Source organism: Lepidothrix coronata, unplaced genomic scaffold, assembly GCF_001604755.1.
Source record: "Lepidothrix coronata isolate B3197 unplaced genomic scaffold, Lepidothrix_coronata-1.0 Scaffold25, whole genome shotgun sequence".
NCBI classification, from domain to species: Eukaryota; Metazoa; Chordata; class Aves; order Passeriformes; family Pipridae; genus Lepidothrix; species Lepidothrix coronata.
Window position 1 is genome coordinate 6683517 of NW_016690205.1, and position 23434 is coordinate 6706950.

The following is a 23434-nucleotide window of genomic DNA, read 5'->3' on the forward strand; positions in this document are numbered from 1 at the left end:
GGCGCCATTTTGAAACCGCGAACCCTCCCGCGGCTCCGGGCGGCTCCGTCCCGCTCCCGGCCCCGCGCCCGGCCCCGCTCCCGCGGCTCCCCCCGCCATGGCAGGTCGGTGTCCGCGCTCGGCCGCGCCTTCGGCTCTGGGCTGGGCTCCGCCATGGGCTGCGGGTGCGCTCCGCGCGGCCGCGGGAGCCGGGCGCAGGCCGGGCCGCGCCGGGCGGTACCGGGGGGGATGCGGGAGCGCGGCGGCCCTGAGGGCGCCGGGCCGGACCGGGGGCGGCGCGGGCTCCCCACCCTCCCTTCTTCCCTCCCTCACCGCCCTCTCCCCCTTCCCTCCGCAGGGGTGGCGAGAGCTGGAGGCGACGGCGGCGGCAGCAGCAACGAGTTGCAGTGGTGCTTCTCGCAGGTGAAGGGGGCGATCGACGAGGACGTGGCGGAAGGTGAGGGGGGCGCGAACACCCCGAGTGCTCCCGGCCGGGCCGGGGGTGGGCCGTGACTAAGCGAGCCTCTCATCCCACCTTTAGAGCATCACACACAACTCACGGCGCCTTCCTCCGGGGCTTTTCTGCTAATCCCAGAATTATTAGGGTTGGAAGGGACCTCTGGGTATCACCCAGTCCATCTCCCTGCCCGGGCAGGGTCACCTGGAGCAGGTGATACAGGAACGAGTCCAGGTGGGGTTGGAATGTCCTCGGAGAGGGAGACTCCACACCCTCCCTGGGCAGTTGTTCCAGGCTCTGCCACCTCCATGGAAAGAAGTTCTTCCTCGTGTTGAGGTGGAACTTGTTGTGGTTTAGTTTATGGCTATTGCTCCTTGTCCTGTCCCTGGGCAGCACTGAACAGAGTGTGGGACCATCCTGACACCCCTTGGAGATATTTGTGTGGATTGATGAGATCCCCTCAGCCTTCTCTTCTCTGGGCTAACCAGGCCCAGTTCCTGCAATCTCTGCTCATCAGATAGATGCTCCAAACCCCAGATCATCTCTGTGGCCTCTGCTGGACCCTCTCCAGTAGCTCCCTGTCTTTCTTGTAGTGAGGAGCCCAGAACTGGACACAGTTCTGGGCTCGAGAGAAAAGGTACTGACAGTGATAAAACACAGGGAGAGGGGGAAAAAATTCCCAGTGGAGTCTGTCAGGCTTGTCAAGTTTTGCTCTGACGCACAGAGAGTGCAGCTCTGTCATTTGTGCTGCATTAAAAAGTGCAGTTTAAAGGCTTCCTGCAGCTGTGGAGAGATTTTATTCCCACTTGTTAACGTTTGAGAGCTATAAATAGGGATATTAAGCAGGGAAAAAGGGCACACCTTCGCATTTCTCTGAAACTTTCTGAGTGTGGCATGTTTTGAACAGAGTAGAAAACAAGAAATGTTTTAATTGGGAAAAGTGTTTCTCTGTAGTGCAGAACCAAGGGGGCATTTTGCTTGACTTTGATGAGAAAGTTCCTTTTTTTCCCTAAATTTCCTGTGTTCAAACTGTCCAGGCTGGCACTGCTCCTTTCTGAAGTGTGAACAGACTTTCAGGGTTGTTTGTGTTCAGCTTGGGTTTGGGATTTTTTTTTTTACTGAGTGCAGTAAATATTTTTCCTTTCTGTCTGCTACTGGGGAATTATGCTGACAGTGTTTTCATTTTCATGCCACTTGTTTGGCATTCCATTTAAAATAATAGCCATGGGAGGAATTGACTGGAAAAGTGCTTGAGAAACTAGACTCAGTTGTTTTCTTCTCTTTTTTTTTTCCCCCTAAATATATTTTGTAGCTTTTACTGTTGCTCTGAAGCTCCCAGAATTCTTATGGAAATATATTTAAGTAGCTTTTATGTTTGTCAAATGGTCCTTTTTTCTTGGGATCTGTCATCTGTGTGACTAGAAGTTGCAAAGGAAACGCTCCTGGGGGCATCTGGCTCCTGGGGTCTCTTCCCAGGGGCAACTCCTGAGCAATGTGGATTTGTGCAGAGCAGGAAGGCTCCAGGAATCATGCAGATCCTGTGTTTTTGCAGAATTGGTGCTAGAGTTTGGTTTTCTGTGGGAATACCAAAACTATTTGCAGTTTTTGTGACTCCTTGTTTTTATTTTGGATTGTGGCCTTTCCCTTCCCGATACTTTTTGCCTTGAAATTGGAACTCAATAATGAAAATAAACAGTTCATTTTCTTATAATTGCCCGAATTTAATTCAGCAGGATGCAGCAAGTGTGCAAATAACACTGCTAGAATTTTGGCCCCAGTTACGGACATATTTCCTCATTACCGTTTTTTCGATCTTCTCTTACCAAACTGCACATCCAAACCTGCTTGATGGGCAGCTGTTGCCTTGAAATGGCCTTGGGATTTCACCTAAGTTTTTCTGATAGTGAAAACTTTCTGTTTCTGTCAATTTTTGTTCAGTTTTTAAGCTCTCTAGAGGAAAATGCCAGCATGTCCAACCTATTCCATGCAGACTGTCTTGCTAAATTTCCTCACAGAAGGGTCATTCAGTAGCTGAAACTCCAAAGCCTGGTGCTCAGGCAGCTTTACCCAAACATCACTTCCTTTACAGGGCAGGTCTAACATACATTTTGTATTGAGTAGTCATTTCTCAGGTGTGTTGCTTAATAAAAATACTGTGACAAGTGGCTGTATTAGATTGGCAGCTGCCAGCTCCATTTTCAGGATTTTCCTAACTGGGTCATTAATACAGAAAATCACATTCTCATCTTTGTCTTGTGTGTGTGTGTTCCTTTTGTTCAGGAGGAGATCCCTGAACAGGCTCTGTGTCAGTGAAGGGAAGGGCAGTGTTCAGAGAGCAGGAAAATCCATCACTTACTGAATGTGGACTTTCTGAAGTACTGACTATGAGTTTTCTAAAGCAGAAAACTTTGGTTGGATTCGTGGAGGAGGACTGGAGAATAAAACAGATGTTGAGTGAAACATTTAATATTGAGGATGGCAATAAGCATAATTTAAAAACAAAGGTAATTTGAGATGTGTTGTAATAGTGTTGTTAGTATAAACCACGTGGCTCCAAACCCCACACTGATTGCCTGTGCAATTTGTGATTCTTGGATTGCCTCTTTCTGTAGGAAGGACCTTTCTAAATGTGGAATACAAATGCTGCCTGAGACCTTATCTCTTTCACGTTTTCAATGTTGTATTTGTTTTGCATGTTCAAAAATGTTCTGTTGTGGGAGGGGTTTTTTTTGGAAAGCAAAATATAAACCAGTTTATTAAATAATGTGCAGATATGCCCAAATTCTTTTGTGCCAGATGTTCTGCATCCAGTCCATAGCCATTTCTGGATGTAATTCCATATTTTCAGTTAAAGACTGAAGAAATGCACTTTTTTTTTTTTTTTTTAATTCTCCAGATAGTGACTGGTATTGTCTTTTTTTTTTTTTTTTTTTAATTCTCCAGATAGTGACTGGTATTGTCAGCCCTGATAAAGTGAGAGAACTGTTGTTATCCTCAGTTCAGCAAACTCTCCTTTTGCAGCCCATGGGGTGCTGGGTCACCTCAGCACTTTGCCAGAAAGCAGAACACCAGGAGCGAAGACAGCCACAATCTAATAAAAATATATTGGCCTGTAATCCTGAACCTGTTCTCAAGTGCAGATACCACTGATTTAGAAATGCTCTTATTGTTAGATTGTCTTTATAAATCAGTGGTTTAAAATGTTCTCATGTGTTGTTCAGGAATTTAACTGGCCTGTTCCCACTGTTTTTAAAGGGAATTCTGGCATGATTTCTTGCTTTTAGAAAAACTATTCCAGTAGAGGTACAGCTCTGTGAGACCTGGTTCTGGTCAGCTTTAAGATCATCTTTTTTTCTGTATGAACTGGAAAATTTGGGACTAATGACTCTGTTATTGAGCCATGTGTACTGTCTCCTTTCTGGTTATTTCTGGAGTCACTTCATGCTGGAGGGGGGCAGAAGATGGGCTCTAAGCTGTGGTTTGGGTTTGGATTTTTCCTTAAAAACCAGTGGTTTACCATAAGCAGGATTTCAGATGATCTTTGCCCTCCCCTCGTTTTGAGTTTGCCAGAGAAGCTGTGGCTGCCCCATCCCTGGAAGTGTCCAAGGCCTGGTTGGACGGGGCTTGGAGCAACCTGGGCTAGTGGAAGGTGTTCCTGCTTGTGGCAGGGAGTGGAAGGAGATGACTTTTGAGGTGCCTCCCAATCCAAACTATTCCATGATAATATTTCACAAACAGTTTTGCCCTGAGCACGTGTTGGGTTCCAGCTGGAGAAAGCAGAGTCAGCACTTCAGGCAGGCCATGTTATTCCAGAGGTTTCATACAACCCATGGACCAAGAATTTGTCTTCACCCCAAGTTCCACAACACCCTATTACCTAAAAATGTGCTCAGCTGGTAGATAATCAGTATTTAATAATAATTGTTCTTTTGAATTCCAGTGGTGTCAGACAACAGAAGCCCCAGGGTGTTGTGGCACTGGAAAGTAAATTCCACTGTCTTACTGTACAGTAACATGTCCATAACTCTGGGAACTAGTAAGAACAGGTGTGTTTTGTGAGAAATGCAACAGGAGGGAACTTTGGGAAGTTTCTAGATTTACGAGTGAATAGCCGTGCTTAAAAAAAAAAGCTCCAGGTGATCTTCAGGATTTGTTGAAGTGGTCATGTGAGTGTTGTCATTCAGTTTTCTGTGGAGCACAGGATGTGTCCTGCCTGCTCATGTGCAATGAATTTCCATCTGTGCCCTTTACCATGGGATCACACTTTGATTTTTGTGGTTTTTCTGGCATGTGCAGATGATGGGTTAATGGAACTGCAGGGACAGGAGGGGGGGAGTGTGGATGTAAGTACAGAAGTGTTCAGCATTGTGAGCGTTGGGACAGTGATACCTGTCTTTTTTGTAAAGGAAAGGAGGTCCAAGTGGAGACCTTGGAGGCAGTTGGAAGTGGTTCAGAAATGCCTTTTTTTGGCTGTTGAAGCTTTCCCAGAGCTTTTGGATTTAGCATCTCTTTCCTGACTGACACATAAAAAAGTTAGGACAGCCTTGTCAGAAAACTACACAGGTGGAGGTTTATGGGAATTAAGGGGGAAAACATCCTCGGCACCAGTGAAAGATGGGAAGTGGGACATTAAAGGACAGATTAAAAGGTTTTTTAAAAGACTAAGCAACCATTAGGCTATAAAAGAAGATAAATTACTTGGCTTTAAACTGACAGAGGACAGGGGTAGATGGGATATTGGGAAGAAATTCTTGGCTGTGAGGGTGGTGAGGCCCTGGCACAGGTTGCCCAGAGAAGCTGTGGCTGCCCCATCCCTGGAAGTGTCCCAGGCCGGGTTGGACGGGGCTTGGAACAACCTGGTCTAGTGGAAGGTGTCCCTGCCCACGGCAGGGGGTGTGACTGGATGGGCTTTAAGGTCCCTTCCAACCCAGACCAGACTGGGATTCCGTGATTATGTTTTCATGAAAATGTGGAGCTTCAGAACACACAGCTGATGAATGATAAATGCTTGGCAGCAGCCTGGGGAACCTGTGCACCTGGGAAGTCCTGGGTATAGTCCCCATGTGCATCCTCATGCTTGGGCTATTTGGGGAGTGTTTTAACATCTGGGAAAAAAGCTTAATCAAAAATGACAAAAAGCTCTTTTTTAAGGGACAGGAAGGTGTGAAAGCTGCAAGTGGAAGGAAAATTTGATTCTCCCATCATTTTAAGACCTTTCTGAACTCCTACTAGAAGTACAGTGAACAGCATGACAATGAGCTCCTTAGGAAAAACTAACAATAGCATGAATTAATTAAATATACTTCCAGTAGGAGAAAGCTTACTGAAATTACTATTCTGGAGGTTAAAAAATAGTACTGAGGCAATAGGTTTGGACAGAGAATCCTGAATTATGTCATGAATATTAGAAACAATTTCCCTAATTTCTCATGACTTGTAAGGAAGGCACAGCAAGGGAACACACTCCTCTGCAGGCAGGAAGGGAACACTTACATCTGTCTCACTGAACTCTGGCTTTACTGCTCCCTTTTCTTGCTGTGCTTCCTTTATGCTTTCCTTGCTTGCTTTGTACTGACACATCCAGGCAACTCTGTGCACTCTGAACTCAGTGGAGACAGTCTTTGAGGATGTAATTTAAAGGACTTCCAGTATCAAGTCACAGTCTGCTTCCATTGGCAAGAAAACACAAATTTAACTAAATGAGGGAAGAAATCTTGTCTTTTACAAGATGGAACTCTGAGGTGCTGCTACATCCTAGAAGGAGGGTTTGGTGTTGGGTTTGCTGGGCAGGCTCTGGAGCAGGCCTTGGGAACACTGTGGCACCTTGTGCTGCTGCTTTTCCCCCATGTTCCAGTGCTCGGAGCAGAATGGCCTGAGCACTCCTCAGAGGAGCCAAGTGGCTCTGCTCCAGCCATCCAGGACACACAGGAGCTGGCAGGCTTTCCCAGAGAACTCCAAACAAGATGTTTGGAGTTTGCCACAGCCTGTTAGCAGCAGCTCTGACCTCAGACAGCTTCTGCTTCCAGGCTGGCCGGTGCCGGCCGAGCCGCTGAGGAGCGGCCAGGGTGCCCTGCTCCTGCCCTTGCTTAACCTTAAATCTGTTCAGTGATTTAAATTAGTTCCAAAAGCAGAGTTATTTTGGACTCAGCTAAACCCTACCAGGTTCAGTTAAAGGCAATTCAAGCCATTTTGCAAGCGGATTGAGTATTAGGGCATAAAACATTGTTAGACCTTATGGATACTTTAGGTTGACAGAGTGTTTAGCAGTGTAAGTTCAGAGAAGTTTGATCTGAGCAAAACTATACCCCTTTGGTTTATTGTCCTGACTTCTGGTACATCTCACTCCTGTCTTAACTCTTCAAAGAAATCCTAAAAGTGGAGTGTAAAAATTGTGTATATAAAGTGGCGTATTCTGAAAAATGGGTGATTTTGAGTAACTTCTGTGTATACATAGATTATCAGTGGTTATTGGTAGCTGAAAAGTTCAGCTCACGTTTCAATACAGTTCTAATTTCTACCAACTGTTAAAAAAGAGTATTTTAGGACATATTTTCGGAGCAATAGCAGCAATACCAGTCTGAGTCCATCCCCACTGCAGGGTAACACCACTCTGTTCCACTGACTGTCCTGGCAGCCATAGTTCAAGTGGAGAACCCTTGTTCACCTGGAAGCAAGTCAGTGACAGGTACAGGAAGGAGGGAGAGGTTGAATCATGGAATTCAGTGCTGGAGTTGGAATCCTGCTGGGACTGAAATTCCAGGATTGCCTGCCTGCCCCAGCACGAGGAGGAAGAGGAAGGGGAGCAGGGTGCCTGCCAGTGGCTTGGAGTGCTCCTGTAGTGTGGTGACTGCAGCCATCCCAGCTGAAGAACTGTCACACTTCCCTCTGCCCACCCTGGAGGCTTCCAGTGCAGTGGGCTACCCAGGGAATGTTTGGGGAGTGCAGTTACTGTAACTCAGTACCAGCAGTTCTGAGGCCCCATGTGTCTAGAACTTTATCTCCAATAGGATTTTGGGTTTTAAAACATTTTTTCTATGATTTGCTCTTTAGCAGGTGCTGGTTTCTAAACTTCTTCATTCTCTGTGATAATCTGTTCCCTTTAAAGGGTACCTCTGGTTTTTTTCACTAATCTTATTTGCTGCATTTTTTTTTTTGGTGATTCTTTCCTGAGTTGCTCTGAAGTGGCAGTTCCTTGCTGTTCTTGACTACCCCCATTTGTCACCTGTGGTCCCTCAGAATGGTCTGTTGTCACTGCCTGCTGCAAAAGAGTCCTATTCCTCCGCAGCTCAACACAGTATTCCAGGGGCATCCCAATGTCTGCTTTCCGGGTTGATTTAGGAGCACAGAACTGCACTGACCCCTTCTGCAGTCTCTGCTTCGTTCCCATCCACTGTAGGAGACCACACAGTGTCTCCCACTGCTTTGTCCACAGGATAACTCCAGTGCTGTATGACAACAGGGTGCTGGATGAAAGGTGTGTCACCTTTGAGCTTGATTGCAGGCACAGAAATATTCTCTCTGTGCTCATTCCCACTGGCAGTGTCCCTGGCAGTCCATGCCAGCCATCTGCCTTCCAATCCAGCCATTTCCTCTCAAAGCATGAGCTGCTGCTGAGAGTTCCTTCAGCCTTAGAGCAGTCCATGCTTTGGATCTCTAGGATGGATCATGAAGAAGGGGCTGTGTATTAAAACTCCTTTTCAAGAGGTGGGACAGGAGCCAGGTTAGCAGATGTGCATTGTTTGTTTGTGTGCTGAACATAAAGTGGCATTGTCCATTACATACTTGGAAGATTCTAGGTTAAAATCCCCTGGAAGTTGGAGCAGCCTCCTTTTTAGATGATGATAGAGAGCAGGGAGTGGTTCCCTGTTCAGTAAATGTCTGAGGAGAGGGCTCCTGGCAAAAGGCTTTGAACAGCTCTGAAGGATGAGAGGAGCTGATGCTGCTCATGTCTCGTGTTAGTCCTGAGCACGAGCTGCAGCTGCAAATTCCTTCTCTCCTGAGTGAGCCATGAAGTAATTCTGTGTTTTCAGGTTTGGGTTTTCACCAGAGCAGCAGTGCACAGCCAGCTGAGAGAGGAAAAGTTCATGGGAGCTAATTTTAGGCCCCTAATGTGGCTGGTGTGGATCCCTTTGCATTCTCCATTACCTCAAACAGAGCCCGGGTGCTGATACCAGTGTCAGAAATCCCGTGAGGAATCCTGGGGGGATTCAGTTAGTTTGCAGGTATAAGCTTGCTGTCATCTCCAAATCCTAATAAAAGCTGGTCTCTGCCATCCGAGCCCCCCAGCCAGCTCAGGAGGCTTTGAAGGTTCTAAACTTCCCAAAATTCTGACAGGGATTGTTGTAGGGAGGTTCACACTCACAGGGATGGTAAAAGGCTTGAGCACTTGCTCTGAACTTGGACACATCCCTCAGGGCTCACAGCATTTCTCTGGGTCAGGGAATGGCTCCACCATATTACTGTGGAGATGAGTATTTGTAGGCCTCTAGTGTGTCAGGAGGGTGTTTCCTACCCATAGAAGTGCTCAGTGCTCTTAAATTTGGGGATGCTGCAGGGTCACAATGTAGCAATCCTTTTAATACACCACCTTTGAAACCAGTTTGGAGTTTCTGCTCTGGATGCAGAATGTAACCAAGGTGGAACTCATTTCCAGAAGTGAGGCTAAACATAAATTTTTCATGTCTGGAAAGAAATATTACCAGCCTAATATCTTACTGTAAAGCCACAGGGCTTGCTGCTCTCCACAGGTACAGGAGGAGGATTTACATGGATACTTCTGGAGCACAGTCACAGCCCCACGGGAACAACTGGAGGGAAAGTTGGACAAGTTGGTCAAACCTCTGTTTCTAGAATATCACTGTCACCAAGGTGTCTGTACCTGAGAAGAGAACTTTGGATGCTGTCCTTGAGCAAATATCATGATGTCTTGGCTTTGCTCATCCTTTCCTGCATTTCATTGGGAATTATTTTGCTGGCATGTAAAAAAGGCTGAAAATAAGACAGAGAAATAACATTAGTGCTTGCTCATGTAAGAAAAAGTTACAACATCTAATAAAAACCTTTAAAAATCCAAAAGTTAATGTGATGATGAAGAACCTGCAGAGGTTTGCTTTGTTCTTTCCTAAAAGTTCTAAGCTGACTTGGAAATAAAGAGCAAATGTAGGTGGGTAAAGTGTCAAGAAGAACACTGATGGGTTTGGAATTCATTCTGGGCTTTACTTCTAGTCTTGTACTTTTAATTTTTTTATTTTACCTGCTTTGAGGTGGTAGAGTGCTGAGAGTGGTGGGTGGAATGATTTAGGGATTGATCTGCTTCAGTTAAACTCAGCTAGAGGGAAAACTGGTTTGAATTAATACTTTTAGATATAAAACAAGTACAGTGATGTTGAAAAAGGTGATTCCTCGTATTCCAATTTTTTAACTTAGAAAATATTTGAAGGAAGTTTCTATTTTTGTCTTGCTGTGCCCTCCCCATTTCCCTGTTTCCTAGAGCATGTTGGTGACAGGCTATTTCAGTGTGTGTTGTTTACCTCATCAGTTCATTTCTTTTTCCTTGATTCCCTACTTTTCCATGGTGTCTCCTGAAATCCCTGTGTATAATTGGTAACAACTGGTAATTGAGGGGTAATTTCCTTTAAAGAAAGGTGACTACAAAACTAGACATGTCCAGAAGCAGGTTAGTAATGCAGTACTGAAGGCTGGGATAAATCTGTAAAAAGATTATATTTACTCATTAATTTATTTATTCTAAATAAATTTTTTAATCCAAGAAGGTAAATCATTATCCCTATGCCCTAGGAAAAAACTTTTAAGGTCATCTGTTAATAAAAGATGAAAAATGAATTATATATTGAGAATACTGGTTAGGGTTTCTAATCACCTTCCTCGTGAGAGTGGGGCATTATTGAAAGGAATTTCGAAGATAGAACATCAAAATCAATACAGAAAAGGGGTTTTCAGCAAGTCTCCAATTGCACACTCTGGAACTAATTGCTGTCATACTCTTCAAACCTTAGAGTTTTGATATCTGCATCATAAAAGCAATATTTGATGTGAGCAGGCCCAGCAGGAACAGTGTTTGCTGAGTGCTTTGTTGGCTTTGTTACCATCTGCCCCAGCCCTGGGACAGACATTTCCAGCTCCTTATCTCCTGCTCCTTGGCTTAGGGTTGTTTGATTAGTTCTTTATTGCCACCTCCTGATTGGAGTTGTGGCTGCAGTGGGATAAACCTGGGTGCTCTTAAGGCCGAGTCTGAGGGCGCTGCAGGCAGTTGGAGCTGGAGGTCCAGAGGGCTTTTCCTTTGCTCTCCTGGTTTCTTGTATCTTTACTGATGCTTCTGCATGGAGCTGGTTCAGGAAGCTCCACTGGAAGAATTCTCCTTTTATTTCCCCCCCTTTGACAGAGGGGAGCTGCCCATTCCAGGCTCCTGAACTAACTCCATGAGTGCTCGGCTCCAGGAGAGGCAGGTGAGCCTCAGCCTCACCTGGATCAATGCAAGGGAACACCACACATGGATCACTTTGGAGAGGATTCCCACTTTGGGGAGCTTGGAGCACACATATGTCCATGGATATGGCAGCAGTATGTCCACAGTAGAACAAACACTTTGGCTGAAGGCCCCAAAGCTTACACTGAGATGCGTAAGTGTTTTAGCTTGTCAATAAAATCATGTTAGGATTTGGAATGTGGCTTAATTTAGGGATGTAAATGAAGAATTGTATCATTGCATTAGGATAAGTTGTAATTTTGTTTTGTGTTCAAGTCTTGAAACTCCTTGATTTGCTTTCCACATTACAGTGCTGTTTTATTTCTGTTCTCTTTACAGCTGATATAATTTCAACAGTTGAATTTAATTACTCTGGTGATCTTCTTGCAACAGGAGACAAAGGTGGCAGAGTGGTTATATTTCAAAGGGAACAAGAGGTCAGTGACTCAAAAAACAAAAGTGCTGTTACTACACCGTTCTTGTGTTGCACAGTCTCACTTCACCTGTTCATGCCCTGAGGTTTAAATGCTTTAAATGGAGAGTTTTCTCAGAAAACTCCAAGTTAGCCAAGTTTCTAAATGTGTGCCCTGTGCTGCACTCGGTGGGTTCATTTGATGGGGGCTCCTCCCTTCTTCAAAAACAAAAGTTCCAAAAGTCCAGGTGATTTCTTTGTGTATACCTGGCGTGCTCAGTGTCACTTTGCAGAATTGCCTGTGGACTTTTCCTGAACCTTCCACTGGGTCAGGCTGAGCTGAGATAAATCACAGTGCTTTGGAGAGGATGTAAGAAAAGTTTATAAAATAAGCTGCAAGGATAATGGGATAAGGTGGTTAAAAATTCATTTAGGGTCCTATGACTCAAAACCAGTGGGAGCAGCCACTTCTCCAGAAACCCCTGAGTGTTTCCAGTTGGGAGGGTGGGAGGATTGTCCCTCCTGCAGTTCACAGCTCAGCTGTGTGGCAGTGCTGTAACATTCCTCTGCCTTCATCCTGCAGTCACATCCCTGAGCTTGGATACCCAGAGCAACAACAGGGGTTGGAAACGTGCATGAAGTGCTGGAAAATAATGGTTGTGTCTGGGATTGTGTTCTTTAAAAAGTCAGTATTCCACTTGGCAGTTCTGTCCCCCCACCAAAGAGCATGGTTATCCTGTCATTTGCATCAGAGTTGATGAGAGATTGAGGCTTTGGTTTTGAGCCTTTTCCTGGACCAGAAATACCAGAATGGATTGTGGAATTTTAATTCAGCTGGTCTGTGCATGAATATTACAAGTCTGTATGTTGTTTTCCCAGCAGAATCCCTCTGCCTTCCTTGTGTGGCTCAAATAATGCTCAGTTAATGAACACCTCGCCAGTATTTTGCCTTTCATGCTCACTGTGGTGCTGTTCATAACCCCTTTTCCCAGAGGTGCTGTACTGGTTGTACTGGGAGGGCTCTGGAGCAGTGAAATGAAAACTGTGCTGAAATGTTACCCGTCTGCACCCAGGCAGCTCAGGGCTCATCCATCATTTACTCTGGGTACAGACTTAACTAAGGCCCAGGGAGAAGGTCAGAAGTGCCCCCTGCTCAGGACTGATGTTGTGTGTAGTGGGACTATTATGGGGTGGCTCTCAGCTGCCAGGGCTCAGTTGTTCCATAAGGCAGAACCCACTTGTCACCTCACTTCCTCAGAGGGTGGGGAAAACCAAACCCCAAGTACACAGGAAGATTCAGCTGTCTCCTTGGGAGCACGTGGAAACTGAGGGAAGGGTTGTGCCTGAGGGACGTTTCTCTTGTCATGTGCAAAACTGCAGGAAAAATCTAAAGTGTATAATCTTCAAATATAACGACAATATTTTTACCCGATGTGAATTTAAGACTAGGTTAACCAGGTTAATGACAGCTTAGGGTGGTTATACAATTCCCCAGACACTTGGATTTGGGAAGGCACACTGGAATGCTGTGCATCATGCCCTGGGCTCAGATGACTTGATTTCACTTGCAAGCAGCCAATTATTCCAACCTGATGTGTGAGTAGAGAGGGAAAGCACCAGTGCCAGCAAAGGCAGCTCTCTCCAAGGGCGGGGAGCTGCTGGATGGGGTCAGTTGAGAGGGTCCTCTTCAAAATTCTTAAAAGTCGAATGACCTGTAGGGAGTAAAATCATTTAAAGTCTCAGAATCAACTGAAACGGTGCATTGAGGAAATGTGGAAACTCGTGAGACACTGCAGGGGAAAACTCAACACCAGTGGAGCTGTTCTCCAACATGAGCCAATAATGAACATTAACCTACTTGAAAAGCCTGATAACAAGTTGCCTCAAATCTGATAATGCAAATCTGTGGACACTTGGAACTTTGCTCTCTGTTCCTTGCTCCCACATCCACAGAGAAGGATAACAAAGCCTGAGGGGTACACAGATGTTTATAGATAAAGCTGCATTTTGGAAGAGGAAGGCTGTGTGCACTGTATGGATGCTAAACTGGTACAGTATCAGAGTGAAAATGTAAAATTCACAATCTGTTGTAGAAGTGGACTTTCTGTTGGACAATTTCTAGACACTAATTTGTGCCCCCAGTGACATCAGCCTGAAGAGATGCTGTGTTCTCTTGCAGAGTAAAACCCGTCCTCTCTCTCGGGGAGAATATAATGTTTACAGTACCTTCCAGAGTCACGAGCCTGAGTTTGACTACTTGAAAAGTCTAGAAATTGAAGAAAAAATTAATAAAATTAGGTGGTTACCACAACAGAATGCTGCTCACTTTCTGCTGTCTACAAATGGTAAGGACCCTTTCTTTTTACACAAAAGACTTTGTCACTGGAATATTGTGACCTCAGCTGTGACCCACTTGGTGGTTTTCTGAAGTGTTTTGGGGTTGTTTTAATGTCTTTATTTGCAAAATATGTTTTGATTGTAATGTTGGGTGTGAGGTCTGTGTGAGTATTGAATGTATTCTGTTTTGGTGCATCATGGAGCATCTGTAAGTGGAAATGTAGAACTGGGGACATGGGTTGGTGTTGGGGGAACAGTTGAACTCCATGATCCTAAAGGTCTTTCTCAACCTAAACTATTCTATGGAAAAGTTTGCTCTTATTGTCAGAGGAAGGTGCTTGTTCCTCACAGTTTGGATCACTTTTTGCCCTGTATTTAAAAGACTTTATGTGAGGTCATGATAAACTTTTAAAAGCAGGAGTGACTTCCGTCTGCTGGACCTTGAAATTAAAATCATTTACTTTGATGTGTCTTAATAAACTTAAAGCATTCTTTAAACTTTGTCATCTTAAATGCTTTAAAGCTCTGCAGGAGTTTAGGGAGGAGAGATTTGGTTCCAGTTAGCCAGAGGTCTCACTCATGGGTGAAACAAACCTGTGGGTTTGTTGGGTTTTGTCCTTAGCACTAGTCTGTTAATATACTTCAGATAATCATACAGGGCTTAGTGGGGAACTTGGATAATTGGTGTGTGAAAGCCCCTTGTGAAGGGTCCTTTGGGTGAGTGGGAGGCACAGGTCTTATTGCTCAGGCCCAACTTTGGATTTTATTCAAACTGCGCATCCCGTTGGGGACAAAGAGCTCCATCAGGGTAAAGACCTCTGCCAGGGTCCTTTCTGCTGCAAGCAGGGGAAACCCAGACAGGTCAATAGTGTCCACTCTGCTCACTCCCTACTTAAGGTTTTTATTTTGAATTGAACTCATTCTCAAGCGTGTGAATTTTTGGTTTTAGATAAAACTATTAAATTATGGAAAATAAGTGAAAGGGATAAAAGAGCCGAAGGTTATAATTTAAAAGATGAAGATGGAAGACTTAGGGATCCTGTCAGAATCAAAGAACTACGGGTACGTCTCTGACTTTACATATCTTTTTGCATGTACTTCTCTACCTTTGTGCTCCCAAACTGAAATGTGCAGGTTAAAAATGATGTTTGGGTCAGGGTTATTGAAAACTTTAGAAAAAATGAAGATACTTCATTTTACATATATATATATATATATAAACTATTAAATAAGGTCCCTCTGGAAAGCTTGATGGAAACTTTCATTATTATAATATTGTATTTCTAGGAACAAGACTCAAAAATTGGAACAGGGAGCTGGATATTCTGTGGTTGGGTAGAAGGTGTGTTTGTTAGAGGCAAAGTTGAAGTATTTGCATAACCTAAAGTGCACTGGAGTAGTCTTGGACATCATGCTGTAGTGGGCAGTGCTCCAAACTTGGGATCGCTTAGATCAGGAGCTCAGGAAATGAAACATGCAGAGGTGGGGTTTTTATTGGGGTTCTATGTTGCTGTCACCATAAACAGGAACAGAACTGAGGCTCTCCCTGCTCTCAGAGCCAGGGCCACCCTTACACTTGTAGTCACTCGTCTGAACTTGCTGCTTCTCTGGGACTGGAAGTGTGGGCTGAGCTGCAGCCCTGCCAGGCACTGCAGCTTGGGAGAAGGGATGATGGAGTGAGCCAAGTCTGAGCAACAGTTGGGAGGAGGAAAAACCTCACCTAGAGCTACTTCCATGTGGGTTTAGAGAGCCAGTGTACCCTGGGCTTTGGGGGCTCTGATGGCAAGTTTTGTTACAGAAATATGGTCCCCATGTTTTGTTAAGTGGGGGACATGGAGGAGAAGCAATACTGAGACCGTGGCATTTCCAAATACCATTCCTGATTTTTCCCATTAGTGCACCTGTGATGTCACAGCCAGGCTGGGAGCACTGGCGTAGTGAGATAGGACATGGTCTGATAAAAAGTAATGGATTAATTGTAATCATTAGTTGGATGTAAACAGCCTGGAGATACAAACCCAGGGAAGCAGTGAGGGAGCTCTGGGATGATCTGGTCTCTGGCTCCAGGCAGAGGGGTTATCCAGGACACTGTCAGACCTGGTCCTTAGCTGGATGATGCCACTTGGGGTTGTGCTGGGACAGCCCTGCTCAGTGCTGGGCACTGAGGAGCAGCTTGAGGGCAGGTTAGGCCTGGCTCTGCCAAAGCTCAGCTGGTTGTGGCAGCAGGACACCCAGGTGTCTCTGAATTTGTGCTGACTGTTCAGGAACAAATTGGGGATTTCTTTGAGAAATGTTGTTGCCAATGTCCTGAGCACCCCTCTGAGATCTGGGGACATTTCTAAGGCCTTGTTTCTCTCACCTTTAGGTGTTGTTACAAACACACCCCGTGTCCTGTTGGGTGAGGCACAAAGGGCTGGGTTTGACAGGTGACTGATGCAGAAGTCGGTGCCTGAGGTTTCCTGTCAGCAGTATCCAAAGTCAGCATCCATATGCTCTTTCATTATTTTTCTTGCTCAGTAGTTTTCTAAGTTGTTTAGTCACTAAATCAATACAGAAATCTGTGGTGTGCAATTAACTAATTGCCATCAATTAATTAAACACACCTGTGGGTTCCCAGGGCTCAGTACTGGGGCCAGTGGTGTTTAAGATCTTTATTGATGATCTGGACAAGGAGATGGAATGTGCCCTCAGTCAGTTCGCAGAGGACACCATGGTGGGTGGGATATTGATCTGCTGGAGGGCAGGAAGCACTGCAGAGGGGTCTGGACAGGCTGGATCTGTGGGATGAGGGAAAACAAGGGCAAGTGCCGGGTCCTGCCCTTGGGTCACACTAACCCCATGGAACACTCAAGGCTGGGGCAGAGGGGCTGGAAAGTTGGAAAAGGCCCTGGGGGTGCTGGTGACAGCAGCTGGACCTGAGCCCAGGTGTGCCCAGGTGGGCAAGAAGCCAATGGCCCCAGTGCCAGCCATGGTGTGTCACAGGCCCAGGGCAGGGACTGTCCCTGTGCTGGCACTGCTGGGGCACCTCCAGTGCTGGGGGCAGTTCTGGGCCCCTCAGACCAGAGAGACATTGAGGGGCTGGAGCATGGCCAGGGAAGGGAACAGAGCTGGGGAAGGGTCTGGAGCACCAGGAGCAGCTGAGGGAGCTGGGGGGGCTCAGCCTGGAGAAAAGGAGGCTCAGGGGGGACCTTCTCACTCTCTGCAACTCCCTGACAGGAGGGGGGAGCTGGGGGGGTGCAGGCTCTGCTGCCAGGGAACAAGGGACAGGATGAGAGGAAACAGCCTCAAGCTGTGCCAGGGGAGAGTCAGGTTGGATGTTACAAAAAATTTCTTCCCCAAAAGGTTGTCCAGGCCTGGCACAGCTGCCCAGGGCAGTGGTGGAGTCCCCATCCCTGGAGAGATTTAAAAGGTGTGTGGATGTGGCACTTGAGGACACGGGTTATTGGTGGCCTTGGCAGTGCTGGGGAAATGGACTCAGTCTTGAAGGTCTTCTCTAACCTAAACGATTTGGTGACTCTCATTAATCTCTCGTGGATCAGGAATGAGTTCTCTGCCCACAGTGAGTGGCGTTTCTCTGTGCAGGTGCCAACCCTGAAGCCCATGGACCTGATGGTGGAGGCGAGTCCCCGCAGGATATTTGCGAATGCGCACACGTACCACATCAACTCCATCTCCGTCAACAGCGACTACGCCACGTACCTGTCCGCAGATGACCTCCGGATCAACCTCTGGCACCTGGAAATCACAAACAGGAGTTTTAGTATCCTTTGGTGTCTTCGGGGCACACCTGGTACAGCTCAGCTGGCTGTGTTTGAGAGAATCACTTTAATGGTACTAATTAGAGTGGGTGTTTGAATCCAGGGATTCAAACAGGATTTGTAAGTGTGGAGGTGTAATGCAGTGAAAGCAGGCGTTGGAAAGATCAGTCATTCCTGAGGGCAGGTGTGCTTCCAATAGAAAACCATCACTAAAATACCATAGAGTGTGTTCTAAGGAGAAACTGAGGAATTGCAGGAGCATCCTTAATTTGTGAAGGTCAGTCGACTTAAATGAGAGTTGCCCGATTTGAAAACCAGATCTTTTCTTACTGTGTTACTTCTTTCCAAAGTTTAAGGTCTCTTAACCAAGTGACACTTCTCTTAAAAAAAAACAGATTTCAATATTTTTCCATGTCACATGATTTCATTAACTGCAGAAAGAATTTTCAGATCTTTTTGCAAACCTGTGTGTCCAAAACTAACTGTGTTTTACATCAACAAATCTGCAGTAAAACAAAAGTTACAGAAGTACTGTCTTCTAAAGAGGTAATCTTGTAAAGTTTTAGGTCAAGTTTTCTAAAGTTCTGGGTAAAGAGATGAGGTATGTTTGGTGTTTAATAGGAAGCATTAAGAAGGAGGCTTGAGAGGACTTTTTGGACTTTGCTGATCCTTGTGGGATATTCTGTGAATCTGAGAGTCTAAAATTGTCCAGGTCTTAGATTTCAGATGGAAAAAGATGGAGAGGGACTTTTTACAGGAGTGTGTGATGATAGACAAAAGGGGAATGGCTTCCCACTTCCCCCTATCCCTCTGGCAGTGGGATAGGTGGGATATTGGGAAGAAATCCTTCCCTGGGAGGGTGCTGAGGCCCTGGCACAGGTTGCCCAGAGAAGCTGTGGCTGCCCCATCCCTGGAATTGTTCAAGGCCGGGTTGGACAGGGCTTGGAACAACCTGGTCCTCCTTCCAACCCAGACCATTCTGGGATTCTGTGATCTGTGAAATCCAGACTTCTCTAGGCTCCACTTTACTTCGTGTGCCTTGCACATGGCAGAAGTTAAAGCTCCTGCCATGGCATTTCCAACACTTGTCACCAATTCCCTGCCGGAAGGGGTCAAATGCGAGCCGTTCCCTGCCTTTACCAGCCGTCCCAGACATCGTGGACATCAAGCCGGCCAACATGGAGGAGCTGACGGAGGTGATCACGGCGGCCGAGTTCCACCCGCAGCAGTGCAACGTGTTCGTGTACAGCAGCAGCAAGGGCACCATCCGCCTGTGCGACATGCGCTCCTCGGCCCTCTGCGACCGCCACTCCAAGTGTGAGTGACACACACACCCCCTGCACGGGGGGCACGGGGCCACCCGGGTCCTGCTGGGGTACCGGCCACGGCGGGGTCGGGGACAGAACGGGTGCCTTGTCTCGTTCTAGGCCACCACCGGGTACAAGGGGGGCAGGAGGCAATTGAGCACCTGGCTCTGCTCCTCTTTGCCCATTTTTGCCTCATAAACTGATGGGAGAAAGTGCTTTGGGCACCAGCGACGCCTTTCTTCTGGCCACGCTCAGCTTTGGTGCCTCTTAAATTATCTGCTCATCACAGGCCGGTTCAGAGAAGTTTATCCACCTTTGTGTGTTAGAAACTGGGTTGATGCCACCAGAACCCCTTCCCCTTGGGAGCAGTGCAGCTCCTAGGATGGGATTAGTCCTTGGGATATACACTGCAGGTGGCCAGGGGTTCAAAGTGAATGTTCCTTAGGCTGCTGAGCCATGAAAACTCGTGTGAGGAAGGACAGCATTGCTATGGAAGTCTTAAGGATCCCTGTTCCCTGCCCTGTACACAGCTGTGTGTTCCCTGTTCCCTCCTGCAAGAGCTGTGGTTTATCAGCCCTGTGGGTTGACACACTGACAGTTTCAGGTCAGCTTCCTGCAGTGCAGAGAGAGGTTTCTTGGTGCTGGAAGGAAGTATTTGTGCAATAGGAAGCAGACAATGCGAGGCCACTTCATTGATTCAGTTCAGTGTTGCGTTAAATCACTTAAATGCACTTTATTTTTAGCTGCTTGTGACTCAGTCACCTCCTGTTACAAGGGGTCTGTCAAAAAAGAGCAAGTCCTGGGTAGCCTGGGTCAGGAAATGCTGACTCCAGAGGCTGACTCTTGGATTTAAACGTGTCTTGATCTGCTCTCTAAACCCACACAAAATGTTCCAAGTGTAGCTGCTCACATTTCAGTGGGGTGTTTAGAACAGTGTTGGTTCAGGTCTAAAGAGAAGTAGTACACTGCCCATGCTCTCCTTGTGTTTGGGATGCTGCTGTTCCCATCTGCTCCTCTTCCATGGGATGTGCAGATCAGGTGTGGTGTTTACTGTACCAATGTGCTGGTTTTAACCGTTTTCCTCTGGCTGATCCCCAAGACCTGTGAGTTGTGCTTTGCTGGAGCTGTGCTGTAGTTGAGTGTTGGAGATGCACATGGTCAATCTGATGGCCTAGAGCACAACAGTGCTTTAAAAAAGATTATTGCTAAAAAGTATCTATTTTCTTCAAAAGTATCTATTTTCTTCAAAAGTATCTATTTTCTTCAAAAGTATCTATTTTCTTCAAAAAGGAACTAGTAATTGATTTGAAATTTTCCAATACTGAAAAATGTTAGAAGCTGTAAGCCCTGGTGTTGGTTTCACCTGGAACTGTGTCTTCTCTCTGCAGTTTTTGAGGAACCTGAAGATCCTAGCAGCAGGTCATTTTTTTCAGAAATAATATCATCGATATCTGATGTGAAATTCAGCCACAACGGGCGATACATGATGACAAGGGACTACCTGTCTGTCAAGGTGTGGGACCTCAACATGGAGAACAGGCCTGTAGAGACCTATCAGGTACATGTTCACCTCTTCTGAACCATCCCTTTTCCTTTTCCTCCATTTCTGTGTCCAACCCCCATTTCGTGTCCCCAAGGTGCACGAGTACCTCCGCAGCAAACTGTGCTCCCTGTACGAGAACGACTGCATCTTCGACAAGTTCGAGTGCTGCTGGAACGGTTTTGACAGGTGAGGAAAAGGGGCTGGAGTTCCCTCAGCTTCAGGAGTTGGGGTTCCAAAGTTGGTTACTCAAAATGAGGCTGGAGGTGGCTCCAAGTTACTGAGGGGAGAAATCCCACTGGAGCACTAGGTTTGCACAAACAAATTTGGCAGTGGGATTTCTGCCCCTCTGCTCTGTGAGACTCCACCTGCAGAGCTGCCTCCAGCTCTGGGGCCCAGCACAGGAAGGACATGGAGCCGCTGGAGCAAGTCCAGAGGAGGCACCAAGATGATCAGAGGGATGGAGCAGCTCTGCTGTGAGGAAAGGCTGAGAGAGTTGGGAATTGATCAGGCTGGAAGAGAGAAGCTTTGGGGTGAACTAACTGTGGCCTTCCAGGGCCTGAAGGAGCTGGCAGGAAAGATGGAGAGAGACTATTTACAAGGGCTTGGAGTGACAGGACAAGGGGGAATGGCTTCCCAATGCCAGAGGGCAGGGTCAGATGGGATATTGGGAAGGAATCCTTCCCTGTGAGGGTGGTGAGGCCCTGGCTCAGGTTGCCCAGAGAAGCTGTGGCTGCCCCATCCCTGGAAGTGTCCCAGGCCAGGTTGGACGGGGCTTGGAGCAACCTGGGATAGTGGAAGGTGTCCCTGCCCGTGGCTGGTTTTTAAGGTCCCTTCCAGTCCAAAGCAGTCTGTCGTTTTTGTTGCTGTGGGATAAGGGGATGAAGTAGCACTAGGAAAACCTGCTTTGCTCCTGTAAAGATGAACAAAGAATTAAACTGCAGCCAACTGCCAGTGGCAGGATGGGGAGAGCAGGGCAACACCTGGAAGAGGAAGTGGTGCAGTGGGAGCAGTGCTGCAGTCCCAGAGGAATTGAGCAGAGGTGTCCATCTGGCAGAGTGTAATGGACTGGCCATGAGCTTGGCCTGACAGTGACCTCATGTGTGAGAGAGGAGGGGGGAATATTATTTCTGGAGACCTGACAAGATCTACCTTTCTTCTGCCCTTCACCAGTACAATCATGACTGGATCTTACAACAACTTCTTCAGGATGTTTGACCGGAACACGCGCCGGGACACGACTCTCGAGGCCTCCAGGGAGAGCAGCAAATCCCGTGCCATCCTAAAACCACGCAAAGTGTGCACAGGGGGGAAGAGGAAGAAGGACGAAATAAGCGTTGACAGTCTGGACTTCAACAAGAAGATTCTCCACACAGCATGGCACCCCACGGAGAACTTCATCGCCGTAGCTGCCACCAATAACTTGTATTTATTCCAGGACAAGATTAACTAGGGATGGCTGCCCGTGGACAGAGTCTCGTCTCGCATAGTTCAGCTCAGTTGTTTATCTGTAACAGAAGGCCTTGTTGTCCTACCAGTGAAGAACATTGATGCACTTACTTCCCTTGAGCTAACGGAGAGGATCTGGCCTGGCTTTGAGTCCCTGGAGTGGTTCTGCCTTCGGTGGGGGGGGAGCGCCCGGCGGCTTTCGGGGAGGAGCCTCCCCAGGCAGAATTGATGGACAGTGCTCAGTGAGGCCAACACAAAACAAATGTATTTATTGACGTCTGAGCCTTCTTTCCAGTTTATAGACCAAAAAATTTAACACCCGAGAAGAAAAGGTTGTCATAAAAGTGTAATTTCTCTCTCTCGCTCTCTCTGCTGTAATATTTGGGCCTTTCAGAACATTTCTTGTGCTTGATGCCTGTACACATTCCTCAGGCCTGGAGCCAGCGCAGGGTCTGACCTTGATCACTTAGGTAGGGCTTGAGTTGGGTTCTAGGCAGGTGTCCATGACTATTTACTCACCAACTGTATCTATAACCACACCTTCTGGTGTAAACCACTTAATAAATAACAGCCTATCAAACGTGTTTTTAAAGCTGAAGGGATGTATTCAGTCTTCTTTTTGTATTGCATGTCCTGAGCTGGTGCAGAACAGTCCTGGTGGCACCTCTGACAGGGTTTGCCCCAAAACACCGAGTTTTTGGCAGACTAATACGAACTTTTTTGTGTAGTATTTCAGATTCTAAATTTAGAGTTTCCATGGCATTGTCATAGAGTTGGAGTTGCACTGGATTTCTTGTCCAAGGCTCTGTGTGTGCCGAGTAGGAGATGGAAAGGGTCCTAGAAACATCCACAGCCTTAACCAAGTGTCAGCCTTGCACGGAGGGAACCGAAACAGCGACACTTCTCTGCCCTGAGGATAAAAATGCAGCTTCTGTGGTGCATTCCCCCCTCAGCCAGAGGCAGAACTGACGTGCATTATGGTTTTTAACCTTTTAAGTTCTTGTCATGAAGGGAACAGTTTATTTTAAGTGTTTGGCACAGTACCTTGTGTGTCCCCTGCAGTTCCAGACCGGGCCCAGGTTGTGCCCAGGGCAGATGTTGGACACCCCGAGCACAGCTGGTGTGACAGCAGCTCCTGGGACTCTCCTGCCCAACTTGTTTTAAGCCTTAGGTACTTTTTCTTTTTTTTGTTTTCTTTCTTCCAAAGAGGCCTAAATCACATCCCCCTCCCCCGGACGAGCCGCAGGCACGTCCAGCAGCCCCGAACGGCCAGAGCCTGCCCTCTGCCATGTGCCTGCAGCCTGGGAATGTTTTCCCAGAGCCCCCAGCTTCCCCCAGGCAGCCCCAAGTGTGGTTTACACTCCGTTTTCCCTGGAAGGAAGGTGTGTTACGCTCCCAAGAGCAAACCGTGGCCATCCCACCCCTCCCGGTACCACCCCCGAGCCAGAGGGTCCCCGGAAGGTGGGAAGGACAAACCCTGAGGTTCTACAGAGAAAGGTTCAATTCACTCAGTCCTATACTGTACTTGGTTGTGACACTTTGGAACTCCTGAGATGTGGAACGGGGGGGTCTGAGCCGTTAATCCGACCGCGTTCCCAATGCCTGCTCGAGCCGATCCGTGGGGTTGTACATAATTGTTCAGTTCTTTTGACCAAAAAGTTTAATAAATTTTAAATGTTTACCTGGCTGTGCTCCCTGTGTTTTGATGA

The 23434-nt window shown here is 46.8% G+C and overlaps 1 protein-coding gene across 2 annotated transcripts; it reads left to right on the plus strand.

The window, feature by feature from the left end:
- PPP2R2D (protein phosphatase 2 regulatory subunit Bdelta) lies at window positions 1-23410 on the plus strand. Of its 2 annotated transcripts, XM_017809244.1 has the most exons (10): window positions 1-104; window positions 338-436; window positions 11262-11359; window positions 13514-13679; window positions 14621-14733; window positions 17254-17431; window positions 18582-18746; window positions 20125-20294; window positions 20374-20465; window positions 21450-23410. In XM_017809244.1, the coding sequence occupies exons 1-10, from the start codon at window positions 98-100 to the stop codon at window positions 21727-21729; spliced, it is 1368 nt and encodes a 455-aa protein (XP_017664733.1). In that variant the 5' UTR covers window positions 1-97; the 3' UTR covers window positions 21730-23410. The 2 variants fall into 2 exon arrangements, with proteins under 2 accessions (XP_017664733.1, XP_017664734.1); XM_017809245.1 differs by lacking the exons at window positions 1-104; window positions 338-436; window positions 11262-11359; window positions 14621-14733 and having other exon boundaries at window positions 13534-13679.
- The last annotated feature ends 24 nt before the right edge of the window (window positions 23411-23434 follow it).

Bases quoted from the DNA above. Each gene is read 5' to 3' on its own strand.
- PPP2R2D (XM_017809244.1), top strand. The intron at 11,360-13,513 runs GTCAGTGACTCA...GTTCTCTTGCAG, and splicing joins TATTTCAAAGGGAACAAGAG to AGTAAAACCCGTCCTCTCTC. The intron at 14,734-17,253 runs GTACGTCTCTGA...TTCTCTGTGCAG, and splicing joins TCAGAATCAAAGAACTACGG to GTGCCAACCCTGAAGCCCAT.